The sequence below is a fragment of the Vicia villosa genome, linkage group LG2 (assembly GCF_029867415.1).
Source record: "Vicia villosa cultivar HV-30 ecotype Madison, WI linkage group LG2, Vvil1.0, whole genome shotgun sequence".
In the NCBI taxonomy this organism is placed as follows: Eukaryota; Viridiplantae; Streptophyta; class Magnoliopsida; order Fabales; family Fabaceae; genus Vicia; species Vicia villosa.
The window spans coordinates 12,020,692-12,035,569 of NC_081181.1; the positions used below are offsets into that span (position 1 = coordinate 12,020,692).

General features: G+C 33.2%; 1 protein-coding gene across 1 annotated transcript; it reads right to left on the bottom strand.

Annotated features, from left to right (window-relative positions):
- Positions 1-715: 715 nt before the first annotated feature.
- LOC131649181 (dolichyl-diphosphooligosaccharide--protein glycosyltransferase subunit STT3A) lies at positions 716-10,786 on the bottom strand. The gene is made up of 23 exons (XM_058918933.1): positions 10,545-10,786; positions 9,460-9,522; positions 9,227-9,282; positions 9,035-9,106; positions 8,776-8,881; positions 8,639-8,689; positions 8,330-8,425; positions 7,822-7,881; positions 7,630-7,743; positions 6,759-6,845; positions 4,795-4,898; positions 4,607-4,702; positions 4,232-4,352; positions 4,058-4,138; positions 3,842-3,973; positions 3,517-3,744; positions 2,992-3,135; positions 2,006-2,192; positions 1,835-1,932; positions 1,613-1,692; positions 1,437-1,524; positions 1,033-1,122; positions 716-929 (listed from the first exon to the last, which is right to left on the bottom strand). The coding sequence occupies exons 1-23, from the start codon at positions 10,653-10,655 to the stop codon at positions 873-875; spliced, it is 2,322 nt and encodes a 773-aa protein (XP_058774916.1). The 5' UTR covers positions 10,656-10,786; the 3' UTR covers positions 716-872.
- Between the last annotated feature and the right edge of the window lie 4,092 nt (positions 10,787-14,878).

The following is a 14,878-nucleotide window of genomic DNA, read 5'->3' on the forward strand; positions in this document are numbered from 1 at the left end:
AATGGTCAAAATTGATTGAATGGTTGGGAACAAAAATGTTTGAATTAGGTCGGAAGAATTACACTTAATAAATGTGTGTTAAGTTCTATCCCTTATTTTCATTTGGAGTAGTATGCAAAAAATACGGTCTACTAAATAAAATTATTTGAGCAGCAACGGCTTAAATATGGCAGTTAAAAATTGTTGGAAATCAAAGAATGTGGGGATGAAGAGAAAAAGGAACCTTAAGGGCTTTCAAGATTGAATGAGAATCTCAAAACTGACAATGAAAAGAGGTTTTGATGATGACTGCGGATGGAAGGTGGTTCTGGTTTGATGACGCAAGGTGGAAGGTATCACTCTAATACCATGTTGAAAATTAGAAAGATAAGGAGATGAAGGTGAAAAGGAAGCTTGAGAGTTTAATGATTGGGACAAAAATCTCTTAGGGAACAATATGAAAAGATAATGAAAGGTGATACATTTGCTCTATTTAGAGCCTTATTGATCACAAAACAAGTGCAAGAAACTAGTTAATGATCCCTAACAAACTTAACATGCATCAAGATTCATTTATCCATTTCATCGGGAACAATAAATACCGTTAACTAATTCAGGATTTTCTAAATTTCAACCCTAAAAGAGAAATGCCAAGTGTATATCAACGAAATTTGCTCAAAAGCATCTTAATCTTAATCCTAAAAATGAGATTTTCCCAGTTCAGTCCGAAAACATGTAATTCCAAAAATTGTTTATCATTTGATACTCAAGAGATTGTAACTAACAATGCCTGCAAAATCTCTCCATGACCTTTCTATTAGCTGTATACATGTGTACATGAAGTGCATACTAATAAATATGCTTACCAACTAATAAATAAACGGAAAACTAAACTAAAAAGGGTTCCTTTTTAGTCCTTTCCTTTTTGAGACAGTTTTTGGGGTTGATTTCTGCAAAACATAAGACGAGAGAGACCAGTTATGTCTTGCTGAAGTTATTTCCAATTAAATTTTAACAAGGAATCTAAGTCGATGAAAAGAATTATATACTTACAGATTTTGTTTTTTTAATCTTTCCCCGAATCCTGTTCTTTGGAGGTTTCAACTTGTATAACCGCACCATCCAATGGTGGGTTGTGAAAACCTGAATGAATTTAAGTGACTTACATCAGAAAACCAAAACAAGATCTGAAATGAATATTAGAAAGAATGATTGCTGCTATGAATATAACATCAAAATATGCCAGCATAGATAAACACTTGGTAAATTATCAGATATTGTAGAACAGATACCATGATTGGTTCAGTATGTGAATTCATCTTGCCAACACACTAAGTATAAATTAATTTCAGTATCATCATATATTTTACACAGCCAGACAAAATTCATAATAGATTAATTTAATATTACCCTCCCTCCCCAAGTGCACAGAGCAAAATAATAAAAAATAATCTGACCTCTTCAAAATGTGTAAGTTTGAAATGTTTCTTTCCAATCTCTGTCCGCCTCACTCTGTCAAATGCTTTACCGTCTGTCTCCACAAATCTGTAGCAAACCGATGTAGAGGGTGGTTAAGCAGCCTAACAGTTGAAAACAGATCATTTTTCAAAGCCAATTTTACAATGAAACTGACCTGTAATATGAAAGCTTATACATGAGTGAGTTAAGCATTGTTGGTGTGGCCATAGAATCAATTCGATATTGGCCATCCCTCTTTTGAAGAAGTTGAAAACAAAGAAGGGTTAACACTACTAATAAGCTCAGCCATTAATGAAAGCAGCTAGAGTATCGTCTGTTTTACAAAATCATATATTAATGCCCAGATTAAACAGCCAAAATTTCAAGTATGACTTACCAAGTAATCAGGTTCCTTTATGTGAGGGAATACACCCCCTCCAATACGAACCATCCACAGGAACTTATTAATATCATCACTGGGATACCCCACCAATCCTAATAATAAGCACGGAGCAACAAATCAGAAGAGAATGACTTTGATAATCCGAATATGAAAAAAGAAGCTGACCTCCGAAGACAACAAGAACATATTTGACATCCAAAGAGTGGAAAATTTCCCAAGCAGCCTTTTCTGGAGAAGACATTGCAGTACCAACAGTAGCAATATGCGTGTTATTCCAGGTATTATTGTCAACAATAACAGTTCGGTTAGCCATTGCAGTTGTTTGATATCCGTAATCCCACCAAGAAGCCACCTACAAGAAATTTTGAGAAGTAAATTTAACTTTTGTTTTTCTTTTAATTGGAAGTGGGGGAGTAATCTTATGGAGGATAACAATTTAGAAACTTAAGCCATAAACTATCCATTTGACTTGAGTGATCGAATATATCATGGATTCAACATTAAACAATGTTAAATATTATTAAATACTAAAGGGTTGATAAGCCTACCTATGAAGATCTTCCCACGAGTTCATAAATTTTAATTATTCTGATAACTAGAACGCATCAAAGAGTGTAGTACTAGTGATTCAAATATGATTGATAATTTCTACTCAACAACTAGCCACACACAAAAATGAGAAAGGAATCAAAATGTTAGTGGGACCAATTGTTTTTTTACAAGCTAGGGATAATGCCCCAAATTAATACAAAACATCAAGTAAGCCATCTCTAGTCTAATGGCATTTCACAATCCATGATATCAAACTATTGAAAATACAAAATAGTGAAATTTCATCATCTGCAGCCTCAATGGCAACTAGCTCAACCTACAGTGGCATCACCGATCACATCACATCACATTTTGTATATTTGAATGTACGTCGCAAAAAAAAAAGTTAAATTTTAAGACATAAATTTCAAGATTAGAATCAACAAAATCATGCGGTCTTATGCAGATAGAAGATCATTAATCAGTATGTCGAACTTGACAGACAAGAGACACTGATAGTTCATTCCAAAGTGTCCCTCTTTAAAAACAGATTATGAAGTTCTTACAGAAGCAAATTCATATGTTTCAGCAGAAAAATATGGAAATGCCGTGAAACTTACTTTATCATCTACTTCTGTGTTATGACTCAACCAAGCATAAGCCTCTCTAAAATCATCAAAAACATGAAGCCCGTCGTGTGAATGTGATGTTAGGACGATAGAAGGGGCTGAATAAGCTTCTGCTGCTGCCCATACACTGTGAACCTACAGGAGAGATCAAGATAATGAGGTCACTGTATCAAGAAAGATTTTTCTTATTGACATACACTGCAGCATGAGGATGCCTTGTTGACTGTTTTCGGAAAGACAATAACAAAATATCAATAAAGGATGACATTATAGACCTAATTGTGTACTAACCAGCATGGATTTAACAAACAACCAGGAATTTATCTAAAAGTAAAAGTAAATTGTGAAGTAATAATAAAGAAATACATTAAGTTAAATAAAAAGGAATAACTAAATATTAAATTCCTAGTGGGGAACAAAAACATATATTGAAAAGTAAAAGATAATTTGAAAATACTATTTTGGTTCAGAAACCTAGTTAACTTCAAATGAATGATGGGATGATTTGGAAATTACCACATAGAAGGCACCCAGCAATATAAGTAAGACAATAGCAATGATGGATGTTTCCAGAGGTAAAACCGAAAGCCTTTTCTTAATTTGTGACTTGCTAGGAGGCTTTTCCACAGGTTCCTTTTCCTTCCTCTTGCTCTTCTTTGAGGTCCGTTCCTTAGGTGTGTCCTCAGCTTTATCAGTCTTCACAGTATCATCCGGCACAACACTTTCAGAACTGGCACCTCCAGCCTTGATAATCAAAGCACAATTTGAACAAGGATAGCTCATTGAGTGACTAAAAGGAAGCAATGTCAAATCTGATGACAATTAAAGAACAAATGCTTACATCAACATGAGAATCGACTGAGAGACTGGGTAGCTGAAATTTAATTGATCTAGTGAAAACATCAAAAGCTTGAGAAAGAGCAATCCCAGACAAGATGCAAGCCGCTGGAGCAAGCACAAGCATCAGGCGAACCTGATATTTGATGATATTGGGTATTCAATAAAATGAAATAAAAATGTTTTAAGTTGAAATACTGAAGTCCCATTAATCCCATACCATGACACCAGAAAAATACACTGATGTAACAATATAAAGTATCACAAAAGAGCTAGCATCAGATAGAGGCGAAAAGCAAGCCTGCAGCAGTAAGAACCAGCATGACTAAGTTAAGAGCTTCTCAGAATACTATGAGAAAATCAAACAAAAGACTTTTTCAAAAAGAGAACTCACGATAATGCCAGCTGGAACCAGAAACGCCAAGACATTGATGTCCATAAAGTAAGAAGGCCAAGTTGGCGGCTGATGCTCACTAACACTAGCAATGATTGGTATGTACTTGCTTGCATAAGTACTGAAACACGACAAACAAGTATTTAGCATTGGAGGCAACTAATACTGAGAAAATATTTTGCAAAATGACATATATTGACAAATATGAAGACACTTGCTTTAGCTATCTTAGTAATTTTGTAGTTACTATGAAATTGAAAGACCAATAAGCACCTCAAACAAAAAATGGTATGTTAGGTGACAAATGTGACTAATTTACTAGAAAGTGTTTCATTTAAAAGGTTTAATATTAAAAAGGTCAAACACGGTACTGACGGATCTAATAGACTTAAACTTCTTCCACTCCATCCCATTGTTGGGCTTGAAGCTACCATTGCAATAAGTACTGCTACCATTGCAAAACATACTGCCCTGCAACATAAACAAGAAAAGGACAAAAATTAGTTTCACTTCCCATCGGTGGTGTTTTGAATAGTTAATAAGCCAAACAAATGGACACTCACAGGCCACCAGAAACAACTAATGCCACGGCTACTTTGAACATTTTTGGTGACAGTATTCCTTTGATATAGTATACAAGAGCCACCACATGGATGAGAATGAAAACCTGCACAAGAATAATTAAGAAAAAAATTATTGTATACAAAGAGAAGGACAAAACCCAACAAATGAATTGATAAATACTTCGTAATTTAGGTCACACGTATAATAATTAGATAATTAGCTTTAAAAACTTGCATGAGATGTGTATAAGTTATGAACAACAAAGTTAACAAATGGATGTAATTTAAGAAACAATCGAGCCTTTTTCCACTAGGCAAAATAAGCTATTTTACAGTTTTTTTGCACAGAAAATAATATCAGCTTAATTTGATCAAAATATATTGTATCCATTCACCACTACTAAAAAAAAAACTCCATCTCTCTTGCTTCACAAATTCACTTTGAAAGTTCAACTTCCATCCTTCTGTAGTATCTAGTATCTACAACCAGTTTAAGTTTTCACCCACCAAGTATGGATTCTTCAATTAGTCAAAAACAAATACTTTTTAATTAGTGCAAGATCATCTGGAGTCTGTCAAATTAAGACTTACGAATATTGTTCAAATATGATAGGTTTTATATCCCCAAAAAAGTAAGTACTTAAAGGAAATGTAAAGCATAGTATTTTGGTAAGTTGACAGAATGGTGCTTTTAAAGCTCAAAACAAAGCTTTACAAACACCCCAAAACCAACAATTTCGCACCAACAAGAGCGCAGATTTAAGTCTTTAAGTGCGATGAAAAAATTAAGGGGGTACGTAGTACAATAAAAGATATGAGCCCAAAATTGTTTGGAGTAGATCATTCATCATATGGAGGACTTCCAGATCAACAAAAGTAGAGAAGAAGGGAAAGGAAAATTCTAAAAGAGGTTATTAAGTGTTGGAATTTCCATCTTAATTGCGGTCCGCCCCTAGTCTCTCTTTAATTGTGGCACTTTGGCTTGCCTTCATTGCAGCCCCTAAAACCTTCATTGTGTTGGGTTTGAAGGGGTGAATTTAGTCCCTCATTACTTAGTGATATGTCTTGTGTTGTGTTTATGAGTAGGGGCAATCCTCACCCTACAAGCCGATTTTGTAGGGATGAGTCAAGTCCAATCCAAATTTTGAGATAAGTAGGGGCAATCCTCACTCTACAAGCCGGTTTTTTAGGGATGAGTTAAGCTCAAGCAAAATTTTGAGATGGTATCAGAGCCTATCCTAGACCCATTGTTGGATTTCCCGCATCGTCCATGCTTCGGGCTCATTGAGGCCCAAGCGTGCGGGGGCGTGTTGGAATTTCCGCTTTAATTGCGGTCCTCCCCAAGTCGCCATAATTGTGGCACTTTGGCTTGCCTTCATTGCAGCCCCCAACATCTTCATTATGTTGGGTTTGAAAGGGTGAATTTAGGCTCACATTGCTTAGAGATATGGTATGCGTTGTATTTATAAGTGGGGGCAATCCTCACCCTACAAGCCGGTTTTGTAGGAATGAATTAGGCCCACCCAAATTCTGAGATTAAGAAATCACACGAATTGGGTAATTAAAACAGAATGATATCATTTGATCAATGTGACCATCTCAACACTGCGGAAAAAACATTGGTTGTTGTAAAAGAAATTTTAACAGTTAACTGTGTCAGAAAAGTGATTTTATCACTATCTCGACAAAGCTATCAGCTCTTTCAAGGTTATAGCTGATTTTAGGAATTTGGACTCACACCACGATTGCTTAAACTCTTAAGTATGCCAGATTAGCATAACACTTTCTCCCGCTAGAAGCAAAAGAAAATTAAGAATATTCATGTAATTAAGCATTCACAAAATAGGTAGTTGTTAATAATGTTAGAATAAAACTCTTTCATGGTTCAGATGGATGACCAAAAGAGTCACTTTTCTATGAGCCTAGCCAAGTTCAACTTCATCCAAAGACTAAAGAAAACTCACCAGAAATGATGCAAAGTGCTCGGATGTCATTACAGCATTAAATCCCACAACAGGTACCAGTGAGGCCAACAGTGTGCCCAATATAACCTGAGTTAGTAAAATCATAATGTGAGCCAAAAACAAGATAAGATGAACCAGAGATAGTTTTAAACTATAAAATCCATATCCAGTCAAAGAACAACTCTGGGTCGTAATTGTATATAAAAAAGCAATAAAGTCTCGCATCAAATGAGATATGGCGTGAACATGTTTATATCTGGGAACAATCTTCACCTTACAGACCAATTTTATAAGGTTGAGTTAAGTTCAACCACATTTCTATGATGGTATCTATCCAACATTTATTGGGCCACCTAGATTTCCACTATAGGGCAACCCACCATTTATATCCACACACTAATAAGCCCAATAGTGTTGAGTTGAAACTTGAATGACGGGGTGCGTTAAGAGTCTCATATCAAATGAGATATGGTGTGAACATATGTTTATAAATGGGAGCAATCTTCACCTTACAAGTCGATATTGTAAGGTTGAGTTAGGTCCAACCACATATCTATGAAGTAGTCAATATTTAACCCAAAATGAATGACTTGTTCTCTAATTTAGTAATTTAGTAAAACAGAGATCACACTAAATTCTGCATCAGCCAATTAGTTAAACCTCACTCTGGAACAATTTACTAACTTGTTAGACATTACCAAAAACTCCCTCAATTCAATTACAATTTACTAACCTGTTAGACATTACCAAAACTCCCTCAATTTAATTACAATTTACTGTATCAAGCACAAGTAAAAGCATCATATAGTTCTACTCTGCACTTGAATAAGGGAAAATGTCTAAAACCTTGTTACAGAAACAAAATACTTACAAAAGGTGCATATGCAATATAAAGTCGAGAAGAATAGCGGCCAGTTACAATGCACAATAGTGCATGCATTGGAATAAGGTTAATGATAAAAGTGTATCCTCCCCATGAGCAAACCTGCGTGACAAGAAACAGATAACATAAATAAAAAAGGCAAAGTCAACATAACAAGATAGAAATGTCATAAAACCTTACCATGTAGAAGTATGCTATTGAGTTCAAAGTGGCATAAAAGAGTGACCCTGTGTTCAGCGTCTACATGACATGTAAATATGAAGTCAGAAACTTAATGGAGAGAGAATATTGAAAAGCTCAAGTGATTTCTATCCACAACAACATACATAACAAGCAGTTAATACAGAATATTCAAACCAAACTATTGGACAAATGTAATAACCCATTACCCATTGCCTGTACTAAGGAAAATGTTGTCCGAAAAACTATATCATAAAAGTTGCAACAATGAATATGATCAGTTGATGAATGTATGTGGTATGTGCAATGTGCAGTTATTTTCAAAACTATTTTCTTTGTTCCACCCATTTATTACTAAGCATTCTGTTTTTCATGCTCAACTTCAAAATACTTTTTCTGTTCTACAGTCTACATAAAATTGTTGTTCTGTTAATTCTATGGAGATTTGCAAGAAACCAATGTCGTTATGTAATGGCATTCATTAGGAAGTAAAGGTGTTAGCTTTCACCTTAATATAGAGATAGAAAGTGAAGATCAAGGCAAATATAGCAACAGCTTCATTATCATAGCTTCCTGCCACAGATCGAGATATATATGATGGGACCTGCATAAGATTTAGAATCAATTACAAGTGAGGGGAGTAAGGAGTCAGCGACCAAAACATTACAGAAGAGAGTAACAACTGCCAACTGTCATAATAGATTAAAAAATTCAGCATACATAGTTGTTTATAATCAGACTTCATTACAACCATCAATGAAATGTTTATAATCAGTGGGAAAATAGAACAAATAAGTCACATTTTTTAGAAATTCACCATAGCCAAAAAAAGTGCTGCTGTCAAGCCAGCTCCGGAACCCTTAACCTCCTACAAAAAGGAATCGGCTGCATCAAATTACAAAACACACAAAATAGCAAAACTATATACTATACGTGATTTTAGCATCGACAAACCTTTGTTAATAGATAAGTTGCCCACGAGGCAAAGGCTGAGAATATAGGTGCAGTAAATACACAAACAGTTTCAACCGAGAGAGGTATGTTCAAGGAATTCAATACCCTGACACCAAGAGGAAATGGTCCAAAAATATAAATTATCATAAGTAAACTTCAACAGAATTGCTTGAATGAACATTAAATATCAGTATTTAGACGATAGAAAATCACAGCATACGAAGGCCAACGACTCCTCCCGTGATTTTCAAATACTTACCACCACAAAGTGCCTGCTGTCAAGGTCAAACCAGGATAGACAGTCCCACCAATGACACGGCCAAGGGGATACCTTGAAACAGAAAGATAACATAAAGATTAGCTCCAGAAACATTTTATCAGCATCCTGATTCAGTAAACTCATAGAATATATAGAAGAATATATCTTTCAATCCCAACGCTGGTTACTTACCAAGTTCGGTCATCAAACCAGTTCCAGAAATCATATATCCCATTCTTTGACAAAAACTGAACAAAACAAATATGTATGTATCTTTAGTGACTCTTTATTGGATTGAGAAAAACAAAGTACAGTTGAACAAATATTGCATAGAATGATGAAAATTTCCAGCTGTCATGAGAACCTTAGTCTTTAAAAAAATGCAATAACAGGTGCAGAATAGTTTCATTCCAAATAATGCTCACCTGAGTGACTCTGTAGTTGAAATAAGGATCAAATTCATGAATAACGCTCTCGTACTTTATAACCTGTATACAACACAACGCATAAAAAATGATGGACTGAGAGAATAACTCAGCAACAAGTAGATATAAATAAACTACTACTATGACCGAGAAATTAGAAAAAGAACAATATGATTTCAAAATATTATTAAGATACACATGATTTCAAAACAAACCGAACGACATTTTGAATTAGATTATAGTCAATTCTCATAAATGCCTAAAGTATATCACCACTTTTACATAATAACAAAGTGACATAGATGCAATCATGATGGACTAGAACGGAGCGGAGTGGAGTGGAACATGATGGAATGGAGTGGAGCGGAGCGGAATGGTATTTAGTTTCATTCCATTGTTTGTATATATTTTATAATTTGACGGAGCGGAATAGAATATTTTAGTTCATTCCATTGCATACACCCCAAATTGGGTGGAATGAAAATTGAAGGATATGATGGAATAGGATGGAATGGATTCCATCATATTCCATTCCACTCCATCCATTATTTATAAATCCAAACAATGGAATCTGATTAAATACCACTCCACTCCATTTCATTCCATCACATTCCATCAATCCAAACATACCCCTAATTATAATAGAATTAACCAGAATTTTTTTTTTTAAATAGACATATTCCTATTCCAATATAATAGAGTTTACACAGAAATTCTATTTCTATTTCAAGTGCATGTAAATTTGAAATGATATCACATATCATGAAATTCATCTCATCATACTTTACATTTCTTTATTTCAGTCTAAACATCACTTACACACTACTAGAGTCAACATTTTCAAATCACATCTTATAGAGAAAAAAATATATAAACAGTTATGGCAATGATAATGAGATTCTACTGTCGTTTTGCAAAATTACAAAAAATAACTATCAACTGTGAGTTGTTCACTGATATGTAAACGACGAAACGTTTCAATTGATCCGTTATCCGTGGAGTTGAATTGAGAAGCAGAAAATCGCAATGGAAACAAGGTGTAGGTAACCAGATCTGGAAAGTATACGAAACGGAGAAATGCTTACGGAGAATAAACGGATCGAGAAGGCGAGAACACCGATCAGGATCAGGATGAAGAAGACGAGAACGTTACCGAAGGCGTGGCGGAGCGAGGATTGAGCATCGGTGGCCGCCATTGACGGCCAATTGAGCTCGGAAGAGAGATAGAGAGAGAGTGAGTCTGTTTCTGAGATTGACTGGGGTTTATGATAGAGAAGTCGTTGTGGATGGAGAAACAGAGTGGGTTGTATCAGATTGCGAATGGAAAAAATTGCAACAGTAGTGAGAGAAAGACGATAATGGGTCTGTGTTATGTGGTTGATGACTAAAATGTCCTTTCTATTTCTTACGTGGCAAAACTATTTTGCATTTTTTGTTAATATTGATGTAGTCAAATTATGTGATTGGCTGTGGAGTGTGTGTAACTCTCTTCTTTAGTCTCGGACAAGGTTATTTTCTAATTTTTCTTGGTGCAATATAAACTATAAAGGATTTCTCAGTTATATTGTCGTGCAAAATTATGTATTTCCGATGTTAATAACAACTGCAGTAGGAGGGGGGAAATTTTAGTAGAAACCAAAGAAGAAGAAAAACTACAGATAGTTTCATATATATATATATATATATATATATATATATATATATATATATATATATAGTTATGCAATTTTTATTCTTGAGAATTATATATAGTAGACCATTTACAATGGGGTGTTGAAAAAATTATTTAATAGTTGAATGTCTACAATGGTTTGTTGAATGAGGTGTTTAATGTGATGTGGATTAATTGGTGTTGAAAAGATTCAACATGTTGAATGAGAAAAAAGTGGGGCCACATGCAACACTTTACACAATTTTATTGGTTGTTGTGATTATTTAGATTTTATTTTCTTTTAATCATTTAAAATTAATTATTTCATAGTAAATAAATTTTTTATTTATTTTTATTTTTATCAAAATTCATTATTTTTTTTCCTCTATAAATAGAGACTTGGTTCATTTGATTTGGACTCATAAAAAAAATTCACTTTTTTCTCTCAATTTTTTTTCTATTTAGCCTTAAAAAAATTATTGTTTGTAGCTCTAAACATCCTTGTAGTGAAATGGATCCCAACAATAACCCTTTTAACACCCTGAGGCAAGTGAGTCTAGTACACCGGAGTCATTCTCGACCGAGGTGCTACCTGCATTTGCGAATCACGTGCGTGCTAGATCTGTGATGCGTGATTCAAATGTACATCACGAATTGCAAGCAGATCTAGTCAAACACATATGGGAAAAATTCGGAATATTTCATAATTAAATAAATTGTTTGTGAGCCGAGACTATTGTACTAATTAAATTATGTGTGTTTCTTTTTTAGTGTGTTGTGTGTTTAGTGTATTTATTGCATTTTTAAGTTTTTTTATAATTTTATTTTTTTTAAAAATAACTATTTTTACATCTCTTATTTATTACTTGCAAGAAAAAAAATTAAGAATAGAAAATTAGAAAAAATAAATAAATTATTAAATTTAAAAAAAAGTTTAAATATTAATTATTTTAATTTAATTTTAATTGATAATAGATATTAATATATAATCATAAAAACAAAACTTTAAAAGAAAATAAGAATATGATGTGGGGTAGGGTGTTGAATTTTATTAAACAAAACCATTGTAGTGAAAAAAAATTGAATAGGTGTTGAATTATTAGGTGGAAGAGAGAGAAGATGATGTGGAAGATAAAAAGTGAAAAAGTAGGGTGTTGAATAATGTAACCATTGTACATAGTCGTAGAAATTATGTATTTTTATTCTTGAGAATTATTTTTGAATATATAGTTATGTCATTCAAAAAAATTTGTTCTAACTCAGCTACTGATTATGATTATTATAAATTCTAAAAAATACAATCAGTTAGACTAAGTTAATTTTTTTTTTTTAAAAATAGTGAAATTATTAATAAACCAATGCAATTTTTGATCATTAATTAGGACATGTTTGTTTCAGCTTTAAATTTTTTTTTGTATTTATAAAAATTATTTTATAAATAAAAGTTTTTAGAATTAGTAAAAAAAAATTCTAAATTTGTTTCTTGTAAAATAAAATTTTAATTTTGATATTCTATAACATAAAAATATATTACTGAATATCAAAACATATTTTTATGAACAGTTATTTGAAATAACTTATTTTTTAAAACTTTAATATCTAAAAAAAATTCAATAAAATGATGAAATAGGTAAAACAATGTCTTAAGAATAACTATTTAAACTGGATTTTTATGGGAAAATACCATTTTTCGTCCTTTAACTTTGCCTCGGGGTCCATTATGGTCTATTAATTTTTAAAAAAACCATTTTAATCCTTTAACTATGCAAACTGGACCACATTAGTCCTTTCCGTCCATTCTGTTAGTCAAAGTCATTTTATAACACCATGTGGCACTGACATGGAATTCCATGTGGCTTAACGACGGAAAAATCTCTCACTTAAGTATTTTCTGGATTTTGACTTATGATCTTCATCTTCTTTCCCAATTTCGCCAAATCCAAATCAGATCAAACCCTAATCTGGGGCCTGGAAATCAGCGAAAGAAAATAAACATGTAACCCAATATCAGAATCAAATAATTGCAAAGCCCAAATACAGATTTCAGAAAACCCAGTCGCAGAACACAAAACCGAAACCCTAAAGTTTCATCATCATCTTCCTCATCTACACAAACTTTCCAGAAACAATAAAAAGAAAGAAAAAGAACACGGTTCATGTTCAGTAAACCATATACAACACAAACACAATAAAAACCCAAAATCACCATCATTTTCCTTCATAAAAACCCTTCAGAAACCATTTTGTGAGAGGAAGAGAGATTAAAGAAAGAACTATATAAATCGGAAGGGTCTCACTCGTTTTTGTATATTCTGAATCGCAACAGTAGCATCATCATCAGCTCAAATCGGTTCAACGATCCACAACAGCAATAATATCGTTCATCACCACCATCAAGAACGTTCAACACTCGTTTTTGTAGATTTGATATTGTGGGTTTGAAGAATATAATGGATTGTTGTATGAGTTAATATGCCATATTGTGGTTGCAGTAAAACATGTTCCCCTTTTAATTGTTGCTTATTCACGCTTATTTTGGCCAAAATTTAGATTTTAGGATTCGAAGTTATTAAATTGATTTATGAGTTTAGTTTGATTTTTAATGATTTTGAGATGGAATATAGGTTGAGGGCATGATTTTGAAGCTTTTTAATGTTGAGAAGTTGTTAAAATATGGACTTGAGTTAAAACTCTTAAGGCTCATCCATGGAGGTTGTGAGAAAATTTTCAAAACCCATTATAGATGATTTGAGTCAGTACCCTCACGAATGGGTGCTGTCATATGAATGGGTATTGTTCAAATTTGTTGTTTTTTAATAAAAAAAAATACCCATAAGCATCAACACTTAACTTTAAAAATTATGGGAATGAAAAGAAAAGGAGTTAGGTGGAGATAATGGTTTTTCTGGAAAGATAAAAGGATTGAATATTTGGAGAAGAACAATTCTTCTAATACTGTTTTAATTTATATTTTTAATTTGATTTGGTAATGAATTTTGAAGGAGATGAAGAATATATTAACATCAAAAAATTCTCATTTAGTGTCTGATTTTTTGTCACTATATTGGTCACAAAAATTGAATCTTATATGTCACATGCCACATCGGCAAAAGTTAACGCCGTTATTGACATTTGGACGGAAAGGACATATGTGCTCCGTTTTTAACACTTAAGGGATTGATTTGAACTTTTAAAAAATTAAGGGACTATAATGGACCTCGAGGCAAAGTTAAGAGACGAAAAAGGTAATTTTCCCAATTTTTATTTAAAGTTTTTATGAAAAATTTATTTGCAAATTTTTTAAACAATGGAATTCTATAAAAACAATTTTTTGAAAATAAAAAAAAAAATTGAAACTAAAAAGCTCTTAATAAGCAAGTTTATATGCATGCAATCTAGCCATTGACCATTATTTGTATCAAAAAATGGCAAAAGAGACACTAATAAGCAATGTGAGCCTCTTAACGTTCCTTTCAATTACTAAGTCTGTGTTGGTTACACGTTAGAAAGCACCAAAATCAATTATGGTCCCTTAAAAGCAATTCCAGCATGTTTGGCTTTCTGAAACTTCCTGCCGCAAACGTACATTTCCTTGCCGTGTAGAACTGGTGAACTAACATGACATACATGGGTAAAAGAAATATTACAAGGGAATCCCACTCGTTGTTATGAGATGTTTAGAATGAAAAAACATATTTTTCATAAACTTTGCAATAAATTAGTTGATCATGTTTTAAAGCATGCTAATCACATAGGAGTTGAGGAGAT

What these genes read in the sequence shown, in the direction of transcription:
- LOC131649181 (XM_058918933.1), bottom strand. Translation starts at nt 10,655, where the DNA reads ATGGCGGCCACCGATGCTCAATCCTCGCTCCGCCACGCCTTCGGTAAC. An exon ending in TCTCGATCCGTTTATTCTCC is followed by an intron (nt 9,523 to 10,544) that starts GTAAGCATTTCT and finishes TGTTGTATACAG; the next exon opens with GTTATAAAGTACGAGAGCGT. An exon ending in AGTTTAAGTCTATTAGATCC is followed by an intron (nt 4,353 to 4,606) that starts GTCAGTACCGTG and finishes GTCGTGTTTCAG; the next exon opens with TACTTATGCAAGCAAGTACA.